Raw genomic sequence first — 19,581 nt, 5'->3', positions numbered from 1 at the left:
CGATCCTCTTAGATCCTTTTTAAACGATTTTTATCTCTACATCTGTAAGTTTCTTCTTTTATGGAAAAACCATTTATTCGATTTTACTCTTCGTTCGAATATAAAATTAATTGAATATAATCTTTATCGAGAAAGAGTTTAAGATCTACTAATATCCACTTATTTTATCATCTTTTTTTTTTTTAAATATTTACATCGACAAAACATTGATAAACATTCGAGCGATTTGTTTCAAAAGGTTCATCAATTTTATAACGAAATAAAATATTTCTTACGTAGACGTATTTTTCTTCATTGAAAGAAAAAATTCATACGGGAAACGGAATTTTCTAAATTTGTATTGGATCGATCAAAAAAGTTCTGTCCGCCTAGTACAAAATTATTTCGAAGAAAAAATAAACAAATTAAAGAAAAGTAAATAATAAATTAAAAAAAAAAAAAAAGAAAGAAAGAATAAAAGATGAAACGAATACATAAATTTTCAGTAAATCCAATATATTTTATTGGATACTATTGGTTATTTTTAACGAGCGAAGGAATGAGTTTTTCATCGAAAATTGGATCTTTCTTTTTCATTCGAAGATTAATTAATGAATAACAATAGCTTCTAGCAGAGAGACGAACGCGATTTACGCATGATTTTTTAAAAGAATAACATGCCTGGATATATATGATCTATCGATATCTTTAATCTTGGTGAACATTAACACCACAGAATAAAATAACGACGTTCCGTAGCTTCCTCGTTTTCCTCTAGATATTAATACGAGATAACAAAAAGAGCGAGATAAAATAGCCACACTTTATTTGCGGTAGGTAAACAAGAAAAACGATTTTTGATAGTCTATTAGAAATCGATATATGAGGAAATATCGAAGAATATATATATATGTAAATACCAAATGGTATTAATTTTTAATAGAAATTTTACTTTAAGCAAAACTCGTCTATATCTTGTTTTATATTACACACTATTTTTAGTTTTATTTTACATTAACGACTAATTTTTTGTTGTCTTTTAAAAAACTATCGAAATAGTTTAGTTTTTGTCTCGTACAATGTACAAAATAATTCTTTAAAATGATCACTCGCAACTTTTATTTATTCCCTATTTTCTTTAACATTAAACATCCAAACAGAAACTAAGTATATGTATATTATAGATGTATCTATAATAAATACAAAATTATAATAATTAAAATCGCTTCGTTTGGAAAAAGAAATATAAATAAAATTCATTTGATATTGTAATACATCGTCTTGTATAACATTTGACAATGAAAATAAAACACAATTGATATTAATATCGACGATTATAAAATGTGTTATTTATTTAATCTGTAGAATTAAACAGAGATCGTACGATATTCTAAAAGAATCGAAACTTTTAGTGTTCACGGAACATCTCTTTCTTTTTGTTTGTAACACACGACTAATTCTAACGTCACATAATTTCTGCGTTCGTGTACATGAAAAAAAAAAAAAGACAAAAAAGAAAAAAGGATAAAAAACAGTGACAAACTCGTGGAAATAACGAAGTTCGAAAAGGCAAAGAGCGAGAAATAACATGGATGCGATTAAACGAAATACGTTCGAATCGTCTCCGATAGCCATAAAAACGAGTTCGGGAGATGCTTTTAGTCGCAATGAATACGTGTAGCGGTTCACGGTCGCTCTAAAGTCGAAACCCATTTCATTCAAGTTAAAACTTCGAATTTCGTCTGCAAGGGAAACGAGCGTTCTCGATGTAAAGTAAATATCTTTTGAACGACCATAAACGCGAACTCGGTTTGCATTTCTAATCGATATAAAACGCTTCTGTTTTCCCCATTTGAAAATTATCGAAGACTTTTCACGATCTTGATATAAATAAATAAATGAATGAATGAATGAATGAATAAACAGAATGTTAATTATATATAAATAAACATATACATAGGTATTTACGTACGTACATATAGAAATATATAAGATAACATTATTTTATGAAAGATTATTATCGATAAAAGAATAACGAAATATTTCGTTTATAGTAAATCGACATTATACAATCATACATGTAAACGATCGAAATTCAAAAATTCATTTCTTGACGTTATTCAAGCAACTCTTTTCTCTTCTTATCTTATCAAAGAGTACGTTCGAAGAGAATAAGAGCGACGTTACGGTGAAAATAACGTAAAGCCGCGAGAAAGGAGAAGGAAAACGGAAGAACCTTTGCGTTCGAGATTTGTACGGTAAACAAGAGAAAGAGAGAGAGAGAGAAAGAGAAAGAGAGAGAAAGAGAAAGAGAGAGAGAGAGAAGAGAGAAGAGAAAGAGAGAGAGAAAGAGAGAGAGAGAGAAAGAAAGAGCTTTTTGTACGTCGGATTTGTAAAATTGATTCCACCATCGAGTCCGTGTTTACGACGTCGCCCGTTGCACGAACGACAAGCCGTGGCCTGAGGAAAAGAAAGACGATTTATTTCGCGTCAGCTTTTTTCTCTTTCCCCTTCTTCATCCCCTTTATCCTCCCTCTCCCTCTTTTTACTCTTTCTTTCTCGACTAAACGCCACGGACGTTCCGCGTACATCCGCCGACCGATACGAAAGGAGAAGACTAGTTCACCAACCTGTTTTCCTCAAGCCTCTTATCGACGACCATCCTCTACCTCTCCTCCTTTTTCTCCCTCTCTCCACCCCCACCAAGTTCCTCCCAATCCACCATTCTCTTACTCTTCTCTTCGAAATTCACGGACTCGTACCTTTCTCTTTTCTTCTTTTCTTTTTTTTTCGTTTTCTTTTTCTTTTTCCTTTTCTTCTTTTTCTTTTTCTTTTTCTTCTTCGGATTCTGTTCCTCTCTTTCTTATCAATCTCCTTCCCACCCTTTCCCTCCTCCTCTCCTCTTTCTATCCACACCGCTTCCTCCTCTCTTTTTTCTTCCGCTACAAGCTCTATATCTTCACGAGATTTTAATGTCAATGCTCGTCGTCTTCTCAAAGCTCTTCTCTCGCACTCGCGAACGGTAAGAAAGTAAATTTACGAGCTCCTTTTTTCTATTTCCGCCTCTCCGCTTTACTTCCGCGTACGAAACGAAAGTAAAACGCGTATAGCGTGTATATGTATTATATCGGGTGATATTTAATAGCACAGAGGAAAAAGTATGATACTCTATATCATAAGTCGTAGTAAATATACGAGTCTTAGAAAATATCTGAACGAATGTTTCAGTCGTTCGAAAGTATACATACGTAGGATGTTTAATTAATACGAAGCAACAAAATTTCTCTGTAGATTCTAAAACGTAACATAAATAAAACGATCCTCGGAACGTCCTTGGAATATTTTTGTTTACCTCCAAAGTAAATCGTATATCTCTGACTAAAATATTCTATGCGACATAAGTCACTTATTATTATCATCGTTCACTTCTATTATTCACTATTATTACAGAAATCTCGATTATTAAGACGATAATTTATCGACGATATTACGCAAATTCCTATCGATATAAACCGACGCGTATCGAAAACGTATCTTTCCTCGAAAAATATTTACGTAAATAATAAACATATTAATCGACGATAATCGTTGTTCGATGATCCCCATGTTCATGATTACGAAGAAGTCGACGAAAAAATTCGTAAAATTGATTGGAATAATTACATCGGGAAAAATCAACGGAACGCTCATTGTGACAAACTTGAATAATTGAAAATTCACTCACCGACGACGTTGAGAGTATAGTTCAACGACATTTTTGGCTCGGTGCTGACCTGGCACTCGTAAACTCCGGAGTCTCGTTCTTGAGGCGATTTGATCTGCAACGTCCAGTTCTCAGAATTTTCCGGATGAATCACTAGGAACCTCAGATCTGAGGTATACATAAGGATCCCGGCGCTAAGGATATGCATATCCCTTTTCCGCATCCAGGATACCTGTGAAGTAAACGTATACTAGATTAGACAACGTTAAACATTATCTCTCTTCTTTTCTTTGTTTTTCTTAAATCTTGGAAGATAATAATACGTTTCTTTTATATGCTTATATATGCGTAATAATTAAGTACATAAATAGTTTTGAAAAGTATTTCCATATGTATATTTTATAAAAGGTGACATTTCCATTAAGAATAAACATACTTCGAAACTTAAAGATAACTTCGTACGAAACTTATATCTCCGTAATTGTAATATACAACGTATGTGTGATTATAACGCGTATACGTAAGTAAGCTAGTTTAAAAGGTGAACGTGATAAAGCCGTAAATAAAACACAACCGTTTCGATGGTATATCGAAATTAATTTTAACGAAATTGAAGTTTATTAAAATAAAAGATGTTCGAAACAACCTAGATGCCTTTGTTTCAATGTAAACAAACTGTAAACGAAGGTCGATATTGATCGCAGTTATAACGCTTTGTTGTTCGTTGATGTATTGAAATTTATAATGACATTGATACGACTTAGCGATTATTCAAAATAAAAAGAAATGTGATATCGAGGAAAAATCGTCTGGATTTTAATGAACTTTGTGAAGTTCTAACGAACGTTCTGGCGTGTGATTTCGCGTTGTACAAACGGCCACAGGCTAATTCCAGCATTGCAGGATCACCGCAAAATAGAAGAGAAAGAGAGAGAGAGAGAGAGAGAGAGAGAGAGAGAGAGAGAGAGAGAGAGAGAGAGAGAGAGAGAGAGAGAGAGAGAGAGAATGAGAACTCGGAGTTCAGCAGCAGTAATGCTAATCTAAACGAGCGAGAGTAGCAAGCGGCTTGTATCAAACGGATTGATCGCTCCTACCAAGCTCCGATCCTCATCGATTGACCATGAATGTCACGTTGGAAATTGAGTTCCTTATGCAAGCTTCTAGAACCGCTAAGTGAATCCAATATGTGTGATCAAAAGCGTCTATGGGATTCTCGTGGATATTTGAGAAGTCTCTGTTCGAACTCGGCAGTCATTTGATGGATCTTCTAGCAATTATCGATCGTACGAAGGATCGATCGATCTGGTCATCGTTCAAAATTTATTTCAATCGATACCCTTTGATTACATAAATATATTGCGATCGTCGAATCCGATAACATAATACTATTACGCTGTATAAATGTTCGTCTTAAAAGCTAATAAACGAGATTTGTTTAAACGGATTAATTTAAACGCATTTATTAAAAATGTATTTATTAATTTAATTAAACAGACATATAGATTAGATGATGTAACAAAAAAGAAATAGAAATTAATAATAATCGTAATAAATCAATCAATCGATCGATCGATCGATCAATATACGCTATTTGATAAAAATTGTCTCAAAGATATAAAAAAAATCTTTTTAATAATATACCATATCAAATAGTGAAGAGACTTTATCGAATGGAGTCTTTGAATAAGTATTGTAAAACAGATAAACTTACCAAAAGATATAAAAATGAACAAGAAATTCCTGTCTAAGAAAGAGCTCTCTCTTTTTCTTCCAAGATCCTTCTCGTACGACGTCGGTTGACCTACTGGCAACTAATGCGTGTCTCTCATAAGTAAACGGGCGTCCTCGAGGAGCAGCAAAGCCGCGGATGTAAATAACAACATAAAGGGCGGAACGTACCGACGTGTTTAAACGTACAACGATAAATCTTTCGAAGATCCAACAAGCCATTCAACTTAAGTGCTGAAAGAGCCCGTAAATTTCTCTTCTCATTTCTTCACGGAAAATTTCGGTGAATTTTGTAAATTTGTAAATCCTGAGGATTTCATCGAAAAATAAATTGTATACAAGATAAAATCGATCGTAACGTAATTATATCTCATCGCATTATCTCTCGTACATTTTACCCGTAATTTATCGATCTTCTCGTTTCTTTGCTTTGTTCTTTTTCTTTTTTTTTTTTTCAATTTTTGTAACGAACAGGTATCGATCATTACGGGTTATTGTACGTTCATTTCTATTCCGATCGAGATTCAACGCGAAAGTGAAATGAAGGTGATATATGTATGCACATATCAAACAAAATAATTATTCATGACGAATCGACCAATTCGATATCGTCGTGATTAACATTGGACAATGATCGGCATTGCTCGGTGTCTATGTCATAAACGCATACCACATCGATTATTACGATTGCTTGGATAATCATGAACGGATGATGCCTCATGGGCATCAGATATAGACCCTTCTCTCTCGACGAGCACAGATATATCAAAGGGAAAACCGATTAGGTGGTTGTTTGGATTTCTGATCGAATAAGACGATATTTCTTAAAAAAAAAACAAAGAAAAAAATTTAACTTTGTGTTTTAAATATATGTGTAGGTATTACGAATAGATCTAACAACGATCGATCTCATTTGATTAAATGATTAAACATAGATATAATATACCATGCTATTTGTCTATACGTTTATATGTAATATATGTATAATATACATATGTAATGTATAATTGATTAAATATACAACGATAAGAAAAACTATCGATTAAAATATTATTGCTTAACACTAAGAACATAATTTTAACATATTCCATAAACGATCAGTATATAAATTATTTGATAAGATACACATAAAACAAGTATAAGTGTATATGAGAATTATGTATTGATAATTTACCGATTCCTATTTATCGAAATTAATTGAATTTTCTCTATAGATAGGCGTTATAATTAATAATATCATTTGGAAATAAAATAAAACCAAGATATAGCATTCGGCATTGAATTCATTGGTCTAACGAATACATATATTTATATCTACAAACGTGCATTTAATCAAATGTTCTCGATTAAAATAGTATCACGATCTCTATTCAAAAGCAAATATCATATGTACCTTTTCCGATGGTTAATTATTATCGATATAGAATTTCCAATGTTTAAAATTTACTAGTACAGAAATCACGTAAATTTCTTTTTGTTTAAGAGTCTAAAAAATCGAATGAGCAGGATGAAAAGCTCAGTGACAATAGTCGCGAGTCGAAAAACTTTTTCGAGCAACGTGATATTTCATTATGTGATTTCCTATATATCGTTCGTAACAATGAAAAAGTTAAGCTTGTCTATACTATCTATAATATCGATTTATAACATTCGAATATATATATTCGAATATAACTTTTAATAATAAGTTACGAATATCTATAATATTTTTGGTCGTTATATACCTTGATATATACATGGAAAATTAATTATGTCTTTAACAAGCCATTTTTCTCGTTGATCTCTATCGCTTTTAATCAGTTAATTAAGAAAGTCCTCACGAAAATGTAATTAGACACTGCGAAGTGATAAAATACTGAAGTCTTATATCATCTCTTCCTGACTTCTGTTAATAAAATGTTCTCTCTTCTGTCTTCCGTGTCCTAATATTTCTCATTTATAAGTATGTACATATTTCTTCAAATATCTCACTATTTTTAAAGAAATAGATTAGAAATGAATTAAGTCAGTACTCACGTTTGCTTTCCTCGAGATATCAATTAACTGATTAAACAACGATGTCTCTTTTATTTCAAAAAAGAAAAAAAAAGAGATAACAAAAACCGATACATTCGTGATAATTTTCAAAGTTTTTTTCGTGACGAAAGAAGAAGTCAAAATTTCGAGAAAATTCCAGAAAAAATACGAAAAATCATGGAAAATAATCTTCTTTTATTCAACGCCCAACTGAGAATATATTTATTTATTTACATATGGTTGTTCACGTATGCATACAGCATGTATGCATATAAGTATATTTAACTATTTATTAGGACGATTCTTGCTGTTATGGTTTTGTTAGTACGTACTGTCTCGCCATGTTCTACCAATTTGCATGTAATTTCTGTGCACCGGCAACGCTTTTCGTCTGAGTATTTCGAGAAATATACGAGAAACGAAAGACGCCTATATATGTACGTGCATTTGCTTGTGTCGTCTAACATTGCCATCATTTCTACAACAGCGTATAAGATACGACTATATTATTGAAAATAATTTAATCGTATGTTAGACCGTCGTCCGATGCTTTAAAAAATATCTTGTTTTTGTATTCAAATTAAAAAGATGAAAATACTACGCGATTGTTTCATTTATATTTCACGTCGTTTTCAAAAACGTTTTTTGTATTCAAATTAAGAAATACAAGTTATTATGCGATTTGTTCATTCATACATATTTCATACGTTCTTTTTCAAAAATTGTGACTACTCTTAATTGCTTACGAATTCCACATAACGATATAATATAAAAACTAAAAATTGATGTCGTTTGTTGAAATTTATTTTACAGTATAAAATAATAATTCATATTTTCTTTCTTTCTTTCTTTTTTCCTTTTAATCATAAATATATTTACAATTTATTTTTATAATTTTAAAAGTCTAACAGAAAATTCGTGCATATGTATATCGTCGTTCCAATATTGGCACTATTTTTCTTTTTTCAGACAAAAAGCATATATGATCGATTTTTCCTAGTACGTATGTAAAAGCACAATGACATAAACCATTTATTTCTGAAAATTGATTTTCCCGTCAAATTTTCAAATGACCTATTAATTCTACGTACGGTCAAAAGTGAATTTTAGTAAAAGTCGATAACTATATCTATAACGAGATGAAGAAAATGGTAGCGATTTATAATGAATTCAAGCATTTCTTTATACTCCACTAATCACTATTTCGAAGTTATTGTTTTTACCGCGTAACGAGTTTGGGCTTTTTATTTTAGGTTGGAAAATGAACGCGTCTGCCCGACTTTAGCGCAAGCTTTGAGGGACGTTATCCTTCTCCAAAAACAAAACTAATTTCAACGCAGCTGCTGCTGCGGCGTATTCATCATCCAGGATCCAAGAAGCTTTCGTAAGAGCGTCATTCCTTCTAATGCCTTTCTTTAAAATCTTCTATAATACCGCACTTGATGGTTTCCATCAGTATGCTTAACTCGTCCGCCGTGAAAACGTCCTCGAGTTAGACAGAATCTATAACCATAACCGTAACGATACCAATCGCGTTTACACACGCTGTCTTACACACACACACACACACACACACACACACACACACACACACACACACACACACAGAGGATTGTTTTGTACATATCGATCCTTTTCAAATTAAAAAAGACTTGCCTCAAAATATTTTTAATATTAATTGCATTTCTTTCGTATCAAAAAAAAAAGTTCTTAGTCAAAGAAAGATACAAAGAAATTTCTTTTCACCTCTATATTAATCAAAAATTACTTCGCTCAATTTTATTCGCAGGAATTAAACGTAAGGAATATCATAATTTGTCAACCCTCTTAAACGATTAATGATATGGTAGATATTTCGTATTACGAATTTTATCAATCATGATTGAAAATTGAAGCTACCGACCGGTATTAGACGTTATGAGAAATGCAAGAGGAGCGATAGAGATCTTATGATATTCTCGAAATAATATCCAAGTAAGTGAGTATCCGAGTCTCCTGGTCGCGTAACTTATGTAAGACTGGTTCCGAATTTCGAGAAGATGTTCACTCAACCGCCAAGTATAATCATTTTCAATTCCTGCGACGTACGGAATAGCGCCTGATTGAATGTCTATGAATACAAGAGAGCAAGAGAGACAGAGAGAAAGAGAGAGGAGAGAAAGAGAAAGAGAGAGAGAGAGAGAGAGAGAGAAATCTTGCGGATTACTTCGAAAGTAGTTCGTGCAGTGAGAACTATTTGGTCGATCTCACAAATATCTTATATTTGAACAATGAATAGACGACATGGTAGAAGTTGTTATACACGAAACTAATACCACCTTTTCTTTTTTTTTCTTTCTTTTACTCAATCCTGTTCTTTCCGTTTCTCTTTCATCGATCACCCGTACGTGCAGAAAATAAATGTTCGGAAATCCTTTTGTAAGTATGTTGCCCGTTAACACGAAGCATTGAGCCAGGTGATTACAACCTACTCGATCCAACGAAATATTATCGATTGATTAAGCTCCGTCTAACGTTTTTATTTATAAACTTATTACAAAGATATATCTGAGCGATGAGAAATATTTGTAAAATATGATGACGGTAATTATGATGGTAATAATGATTTTCTATGTAATAAAAAATTATTACACATTCGATACGTACGAAAAGTTTCTTTTCCTTTTCTCAATTCTCTGTTTCTAATCGTCGCATATAATTAATCACACTTACTTAATCGCACTTAGAGAAAATGACGAAAAGAAAGAAAACAAAAAAAGATTAAATAAAAGAGGAAAAGAATAACGGAGTAAAAGAAGAATACAAAAATTGTATGCCGCGTTCGTTCTATTCGAAATGTATTAAACGTATAAATAAATACAGCAAAAAATAAATTGTAAAAATTCATGATCAAAAAAAAAAAAGGAAAAGAAAAATATATATTACTAATTAATATTGCAAAATAAATTTCAATAAACAACACACACACACATATATATATGTATAAAATTGATATTACAATATAATAAATGAGATACATAATATTATATATCTATATTACTATATACTACATATATACTCGTTCCATATCAGAAAGAAAAAGAATGTCAAATTCGGTCATGCGCGAAATGCCTTTTTATTTTTTTTTTCTACGATACGTAATTCCCTTCGAATCCTTTTCTAAGAGGAATCTAGCTAGGTGGAATAACAAGTTCTATTGCAAGAAGGAAAGATAAAGTAGTCCTATGGTAGAAAAGAAGAGGGAGTAGGAGAGAAGGTACTATGGAAGATGGAAAAGAAGGAGTAGAGGATATCCATAGGCGACGGACCACTTCAAAGAGAATTCTAACTCGGAATTAGGGTAGAGAGCGGAAAAGGTTTCGGTGGAGCCAAGCTCTTCTGGTTAGAGTAAACCGTTTCCCGTTACGTAAGAAAGAATTCCCAAGCCGAATCTCGAAAATCGAAGGATCTTTCTTTTATTCTTTTTATTTTTTTTTGCCTTCATTTTCTTCCTTAACCCCTTCCCTTTCTCTTTGTCTCTGTTATTTTCGAAAGAACGAGTAAATGAAAAGAGATATTTGACGACGATAAGAAAAGAGCATAGAACAATCATAGATATTTCAAATGGCACTGGTTCATGATCGTTCGTTCCATTCGTATTATTCATAAACTCGCGATCATATTTTCGAGTAAAATATCTTCGGTGATTATAGGAATGAAGGGAAATAATTCTCTGGAATTTCTACCGTTCCAAAACTCCAAAAGGAAGACAGAGAAAGAGAGAGAGAGAGAGAGAGAGAGAGAGAGAGAGAGAGAGAGAGGAAGAGAGACGAAGATGATGAATACGAACCAATCAAATATACAATACAACGTGGCTAAGGGGGAATGAATTCGGAGGTAAGTTGGCCAGAAGTTAAACAAATCGAGAAAATAATCGCAATGCCGATTCATCAGTTTCAAAAGTTATCACGCTGCTCAATCGACGGAAAGAAAAGTCTTAATTAATCTAAAATGGTCTCGTGCAAACGAAAAAAAAAAAGAAAGAAAAAACAGAAAAAGGGAAGAAAAAAGCTTGGAAAATAAAGAAGAATGAATGAGTGAGAAAAAAGGAGAGAGAGAGAGAGAGAGAGAGAGAGAAAGGGAGAATAGAAACGAAGATGAAAACGAACGAAAAGAGATGGTACGATAAGTAAACAGAACAAATAATCCCGCCGGTATAAAACTTTTATTATCTGTGCATTTTTTTCCTCTTTTCCCCCGCTTTTCCTCACCTTTACTGATACCGTAGAAGATATTTCTACGCAAATCTAGACTGAGGCTATTCAAAGTTGTCGATATGAGAAAAACGTGTTGATGAAGAAAAAGAAAGAGAAAGATAGAGACAGAGATATATTTATATATATGTATAGAGAGAGAGAGAGAGAGAGAGAGAGAGAGAGAGAGAGAGAGAGAGAGAGAGAGAGAGAGAGAGAGAGAGAAAAAAACAATTCATGCAAAACGATCTAAAAAATTTCGAGACAATGCGAACGATCTGAATAGAAAAGTTTACTTGCCGTGGAAGACGATTTTTCTCATCGTCTTGGGATTTCAAAGATCGTCAAGACAAAGTTTCAGTTGACTACCAGATAAAAGAAGGTAATCGTTGTGTTGTTAGTATACTCGTCTCTAATCTTAGCAAGATGATTGTTCTTTCTTTTATTTCTCTCTCTTTCTCTCTTTCTCCGTCTCTCTTTCTCTTTTTAGATTCTCTTTCCTAAAAGAGAAGGAAAGAAAATGTTACCCTGACACCGTTTTCAACGATTTTCCGCAACCTTGATCTTAATTAATACGAACCACATTAAAGTATGTCATGACGTCCGGTTGATGTCACAAAGCTACACTCTTTCTCTTCAGGACTGTACGCCTTTTAAAATGGTTCAAAAAATATTTTAATACGCTTACTCCTTTGTTAAGATTTAAGGAACGTCGTGGAAAATAGAGTATTCAACGTTTCTATGAAATCTTATTGACCTTGACCTTTAACAAAAAAAAATGGTACTCTTCTTCAATTTTCCATCCGACATTAATTCCAACATTAACTCGACTACCTACATGTCATTCATATTTTATATTTTTTAAGATACAATGTCTCTCTCTCTCTCTCTCTCTCTCTCTCTCTCTCTCTCTCTCTCTCTCTCTCTCTCTCTCTCTTTGTATCTTTTTCACTGTAATCGGTAATAAATTCCAAAGGAGAGGCAAAAGCCACGCGTCAACGTCAAAAGGATTTCTTCTTCGAAACTCGTGAATTTTTGTTCTCTCTCTCTCTCTTTCTCTCTCCCTGTCTTTCCTTTGGGAGCACGAGAACGTCTCCGTAATGCTGTCGTTTTACAGTAGATCCATCCTCAGGGCTTGCTCTTCTCTTAGTATATACATTCGAGATGCATAGTTTCCTCTACAGTGTTCTCTCTGTCACGGATTCTTATCGAGCATCGAGGTCTTCTTCATCGTTCCCAGGACAAAGGCTTATGAAAGTATACCGGACCTACCACAAGCATGGTTCTATAGATCCACCATAGAAGTTTAGAAACGTTACGTTAGTCAAGACTCAAGAATGAGATGAACAACATCACTTCGACATTCTTCTTATCGAAACTTGATGATTATGAGAATTATACAAAGTTACGAATACAATCGGTCGATACATACGTGCGATATAAATCGAATTTCTTATGAAAAAAGATTAAAGTAACAGTGTAAGCGAACGAAATAGATTTACTCGTTAAGAAGGAAAAAATTAAATTAAATAATCATTATTAATGATATCGTTTGAAAATCGCTAAGTAATCTCGTGATAGAAGGAAATCTTTATTTTCATTCCGCGATCACGAATAGTTCATTCTCATATTCAGCAGTTTTTTCTAAGACACGCTGTATAATTACAGTGACAACGAGTAGGGTAATGTAATTTTGAATGTCCACGTATGAACGTGACTCGGATTAGATAGGTAATTTCCATCTAACGAACGAACGGACGAACGAACGAGTGAACGAACGAACGAACGAACGAACGAACGAACGAACGAACGAACGAACGAACGAACGAACGAACGAACGAACGAACGAACGAACGAAGTATCGATATTCTCGAGAGGAACGTACTATCGTTTGATCATTGAAAATCGATTCGATTAATCATTCCCGAAACACTGTCCGAAAGCATCGACGAAAGTCGATATGGTATTTGCATTTCATTGAATCGTTATCGAGGGAATACAAATCGAGATCTCTTCTCGCAAGAAGAGAGATATAGGGATAGATAGATAGATAGATAGATAAATATATAGAGAATGAGAATGAGGAAGAACGATCAGGATCAGAGACGAACGTTGTACGAAGAAGAGGATCGAGGGTAGACGAGACTACGACGTAGTCCCTACAGAGAGAATAAAAGAGCGAGTTCAATCGATAGGTGAAAGAAGAGTTCGGCTTGCGAATCGTTTCTAGCTGCTTCGTTCTCGTAAAAGTGAACGCCAGTATTTTCTGCCTAGGTAAATTGGATTGGCAGTTTATTGGCAATATTCGTTTGCGTGGCGTAATGCCAGATCCGCGTGTACGTTTTACTACCGACCAAAATTTTCCACCATTTTGTTCTATCTACTGTATGTACGTGTAGGACATGCACTCTCTCTCTCTCTCTCTCTCTTTCTCTTTCTTTCTTTCTTTCTTTCTTTTTCTTTTTTTTTCTTTCTTTCTATCTTTCACACTAGATACTTTCTTGCTCGGTCTATCTATCTCCTTTCATTTCTTTCTCACTTCGTTTTATTATCAGTGTCTCTTCGCCTCTATCGTTACACCCATTCTCTTTCTTTTCTTACAAACATCAAGAGATACACGTCCGAACAAACTATCTCTTCTCTCTCTCTCTCTCTCTCTTTTACTTCTTTGTTATCTTCGTTATTATACCAAGGTACGATAGATAGATCGATGCATCTCGATAAAAGGTTAGCAAGACGGAACTCGTGAAGACGGAAACGTCTTCTCGAATCTTTCATCATATCTTTCTCCTCTCTATTTCTTTCTTTTCTATTTTCTACTTCTCTTTTCTTTCTTTCTTTCTTTCTTTCTTTCTCTCTCTCTCTCTCTCTCTCTTTCTATATCGAATTCGATCGGAGAGAGCGTGAAACCATTCGTGATTTTTCTCGATAATTTTTCTTACGAGATAGAACTAACTCGTCTCTTTCCAAATTCGATACCATCTATTCATTCTGACAACGGTATTAGGGTTGTAATCGACAAATGGATCGGAACTCTCTATCAATGATGATTAGAAACATGAAATACCTATATAGCGAATATATAGGGCAATTCTTCTTAATCGATTAGAAGAGGAATCCTTTGACTAACGAATGTATAAAGGATAAACAAGAAATACGTTATAGAACGGAGTAAAAGCGATTGAATGCCATTGCCTAGTATATTGGCCAATAGTATCGAACAACATGCTTAGAATGAATCGCTATTTTCTTCGATAAAATAGGCTTCCTGTGTAACATCCAACGTATCACGATTACGAACGATACTGTACTATAGGGCATCCATTAGGGAGACTATATCAAGCAAATTGCAACAATGCGCTAATCACTTTCCTCTCAAGCAACGTACCAGTATTCTGACGACGTTTGCGAACAGCAGTCCAAGTACGACGAACTATATTCTATGTAGATATATCGTGCATCTTGCGTAATTAGGATCTTGATAAATTATATCAGATTAAATATTGAAATTCGAATATTTGCGAAACAATTAGTACGTAATTAATCACGATTTTCTTCTTAACGCGTACGACAATTATCTAATATTTCTTTCATTTTATATCTGACATTATCATACAATAATATTATATATTAAATTAAATAATAGATAAGATATTAGATAAAATATATTACATGAAATATTAATGCAAGTTTCCTTTTTTTATTTTTTCGCAATCTCACGTTATTTTATCTTTTTTCTGTATTCTATTTTTTTGTATTTATTTTTTGAACATAGACGACATTTTAAGAAGTTTCACAAAACGAAATAGAATTGTTTAAAATATTTGTAAGATTCGATAGGAATCAAGCGTGAACGTGAACGTGTACTCGCGTCAATCGGTATAAAGTAATAACATATAAGTTATAAATAACGACGACATACGTGCACTACTTTCTTATTTACGTGCCGTTATTTACAGCAAAACATTTCTGTCGGATGATAGAAATTCGCTGATAGCACGATAGAAATTGAGTTTCGAGTTTTGTTTATTCTTCTTCAAGGTGAACGCATCCAGGCGAAGACAGCTGGCAACTTTTTCTTCCTCTCTTTCTTCCTCTGTTTTCTTTCCTTCTTTCTTTCTTTCTTATTCTTTTTTTTCTCTTTCTTTCTTTTTTCTCTTACTTTTTGATATTCGCGAGGCGTATAGCAAGAACGGTGATACGATTTGCGAGCGTGTCGAAGCAAGCGTAAATTCAAGACGACAGCAAAAATTACCTGTCGAAAAGAATACATCTCATTTTGTCTATCTCTCTCTCTCTCTCTCTCTCTCTCTCTCTCTTCTTTTTCTATTTCTTGAATAAAACAAAGCTATGAGATCGGAGGGAAAAAATTCCTCGTTTTGAAGTTGTAAAGGTCGTCCTAATGAAATAAGCAACGAGAGATGTGAAGATTCTTCGGATGAAGAGAACACTATTGTTCTTACTTTCCGACGATTTTCTTCTTATTATATTTTTGTCTTTTTTATCTCTGCGAAATGAAATTTAAGCGAGCTTCAATTCACATTTTTCCTTCAATATTAACTTTTCTCCTACGATCAGAAAAAAAGAGAAAGAAGAGAAGAGAAGAGAAGAGAAAAAAACGAAAAAAAAAATTGAATTTTAAATTACCAACCACGAATCTCGCCATTTTCGTTTGCCTCTGTGAATCTAACGCAACGATGAACATTGAACGATCGAATGAATTCGTACAAAGAATAAATCTAGCAGGTAGTTTTTATCGGTCTATCGTCGATTTTTAATATACCGAAAGTAATTTACAACGAACATTCTCAGTGATTCGAACTTTTTCATGAGTGCCTGCTTGGTTATCTATATCATCGCCTTTTCCTATCTCCATCGATCGTTATATCGATTTTAGTTCAATACGAGATAATGTTAAACTCCAATGTTATCTCACAATCACTTGGGAGAAGATTATTGAATGACTGTGTAAATGTCGTCAATATATACGAAGTAATAAAAATTGGCAAACATATATATATATATATTTTTATCTTTCTTTATACTTGTTAAATTACCGATTTGAGTAAACGAAGTTTGTTTCGTAAAAAGCTCGACTTTTGTTAACAATATGCAACCGGTAATCAACGATACAGAGTAGTAATCCTTAGACACTCACAAATTTATAATATAATTTTTACAATTTTATAATAATTAATGATCTTACATGACATGTCGTTGAATTGATCTCAAAAGATGGCATTGAACTATAAAAAAATATGTATATATATAATTCCATAAAAAAAAAAAGAAATATGAAATTGGCTTTAAAATTAATCCACCATTCAATCTGCAAAAAAAAAATTGGCATTTCACGATGTGCTCCTTTAGATAAAAAAAAATCTGTGAAAGGAACTTTTTTAATAGCTCGAGTCCCTCACGAGATATTCAAATTTTTTCCAGATAAACGGGACATCCTGTAGATGTATATTTATATACCTGTAAAGTGCTGAAAAATTTCAAGCACGTTACATCGTTCGGGCTGATATTATCTAAGAGATAATTCTAGAGATAATGATACGATCATTAAAGATAACCTGATAGATAGAAGGTACATGCCAAAATATGATATTAAGTTTATTTAAAATAAACAACGAAAGTATGCATCGAGAAGATCTTTTCTTTCGATAGATTAAATAGGATAAAACAAAACATCTTAGCATATACGAAGAAATTTTCTCTTATCTATCGTATGATACTGTATACCTATGTAACTTTATCTGTACTTTGTCGTATAATTTACATTACAATACATGTATAGTACTTACAAGATCGCATATATAGGATTGTATCCAAAAAGTCAGATTTAGTGGTGTAGTACAGGAAGAAGTAAATACCAAAGACTGTGAAACCACACCAATGTTATCTTTCTTCGGGATTAAAGCTTAATCCAAAAGGCGGATGCATGCCAAATACGGGTTCTTCTTACGAAACGACGAGTAAAAGCGATAAGAGACAAAAAGAGTAAAACAGTGACAACGACGACGACGACGACGACGACGACGAGGAACGAAGATAGAGATATATTTAAATAAGATTCGGTGAACATACATTTATGTTCTTTTTACTTTAAAGAGACCAAGGAGATCCTTCGTTCGTTCTCGCGTTCCTCCTTTTCTTTATCTTTTTCGTTTTCTTTCTCTTTTCTTCTTTTTCTCGTTTTCTCTCTCTTTTTCTTTTTCTTTTTCTTTCTTTTTTATTCTTCGTAGGTGCTTTGATACCAACGTCGTTCGTGCCACTACACCATAACCTTTTTGTTTCTCGTCTCTTGCGTTCTCGCCGACGATGTAATTTCCGTTTGTTTATTACGTTCGGAGCTTCGCGAGAAATGGATTCCGAATAGCTAGCGAACGAGGCACCCAACAAGCACGTTTCGTCGCGAAGTGCAAAACACTGTTGCAGTAAATTGCTGCCACCGTATACCATTACGTATCATCACTTACCACATAAAAGGGATGCCACAAATTATCGTGTTTCGCTATGACCGATCGAGAATAATAAGTATCTAAGTATTTATCGTAAATCAGTTGTCTGTCTAAATATTCACGTTTTCAGAAAATATCTAGCGATGTTACTAATGAAATGTATAATTTAATAGAATTTGTTTCTAATCATACATACACACACGCACACATACACACGCGCGCGCGCGCGTTTAACTTTTTTATATTTGTGTATTTATTTAATTTAATTAAAAAGCAACCTATCTCACGATTATATACAAATTGTCATATATGTTTTATTATACAAAGTTCCACACGAATATGTACCAATGCTTATCCAATCTAATTCGATATATTAACGATTGAATTATTAAATTTCTTCTTCGAACAAGTGATTGTCATGATTGCAAGAAAAAGAGAAGAAAATAAACAGAAAACAGCTGATTATATTCAACGTAAGCAGGAAAATTCATAAGAACTTTTTCACTGAATAAAATCGATTTCATTTTTTATCTCTTTATCGAGATTATCATTCTAGTAATAAGCTCTATCCCGACGTAGTACTACACGGAAAATAAATTTCGAATCTCTTACGATCGACCAATGATTCAACTGCTGATTGTGAAGAATTATGTGCATACAACTCGTTGCCGTAATAACATTTCTCTTTGTATCTATGGAAATCGAAGCTAGACAAGAGAGAGAGAGAGAGAGGGATAGAGAGAAAAAGGATGGACATACGCACCAAGGGGGTGTACATTTATGAGTTATAAATCACGCACACCTATATCTCCTGTAGACGCACAAGCGCAAAGAGATATAAAGCCGCAAAACGCGACACGGTTAACGGCGTTTGTAACAACGATATACGATTTTTTAAACGGTGCCAGCTCGACCGGTCGAATCCACATGCTATGGAAAAAAATAAAAAAATAAATAAAATAAAATAAAATAAAAAAAAAGCACACAAATAAATAAATAAATCCCAAGTGTTTTCCATGATCAAACGGGTAACGCAAAGCTCGACGATTTGAATAAATTGAACCGATAACAAATATCTTCCATTTTTTTATCTTTGTTTTTTTCTTGTTACGTCTCAGTATTTTTTTTTTTTTGCATCTTACGTGTTTATATTCCACGAGTTATTTCGTTTTTTAAATTTTATTGACAATCACTATCTATTTATACTCTCGCATAAAAAGCAATACAAATAATATCGAAAGATATAAATTGGCATACATATATGTATGTGTATATGAATATATTCGTGTTCATTTTCAGTTTTGTTCTGTTTTTACTTTTTTCTTTTTTTCTTGCTTATGACGATATTAGATAACTTTTTTACAAGCTGATCATTTTCATTACGCTCAAAAGGATTGTACAAATAGCCTAATGTAGAAGTGTCGAATTTCCGGACTCTTGGAGTGACAAAAAAAATGTC

At 33.3% G+C, this 19,581-nt stretch overlaps 1 protein-coding gene across 1 annotated transcript in view; it reads right to left on the bottom strand.

Moving 5' to 3' along the window:
- The window catches only part of LOC127065547 (zwei Ig domain protein zig-8-like), a 270,879-nt gene that overhangs the window by 136,104 nt on the left and 115,194 nt on the right, over window positions 1-19,581 (bottom strand). The window contains exon 3 of the mRNA XM_050998013.1: window positions 3,704-3,914. Coding sequence (XP_050853970.1) covers window positions 3,704-3,914 — 211 coding nt within the window. The remainder of the gene's footprint in view (window positions 1-3,703; window positions 3,915-19,581) is intronic.

Source organism: Vespula vulgaris, chromosome 8 (assembly GCF_905475345.1).
Source record: "Vespula vulgaris chromosome 8, iyVesVulg1.1, whole genome shotgun sequence".
NCBI classification, from domain to species: domain Eukaryota; kingdom Metazoa; phylum Arthropoda; class Insecta; order Hymenoptera; family Vespidae; genus Vespula; species Vespula vulgaris.
The sequence above is the reverse complement of the archived record's forward strand: the minus strand, read 5'-3'. Positions and strand labels throughout refer to the sequence as shown.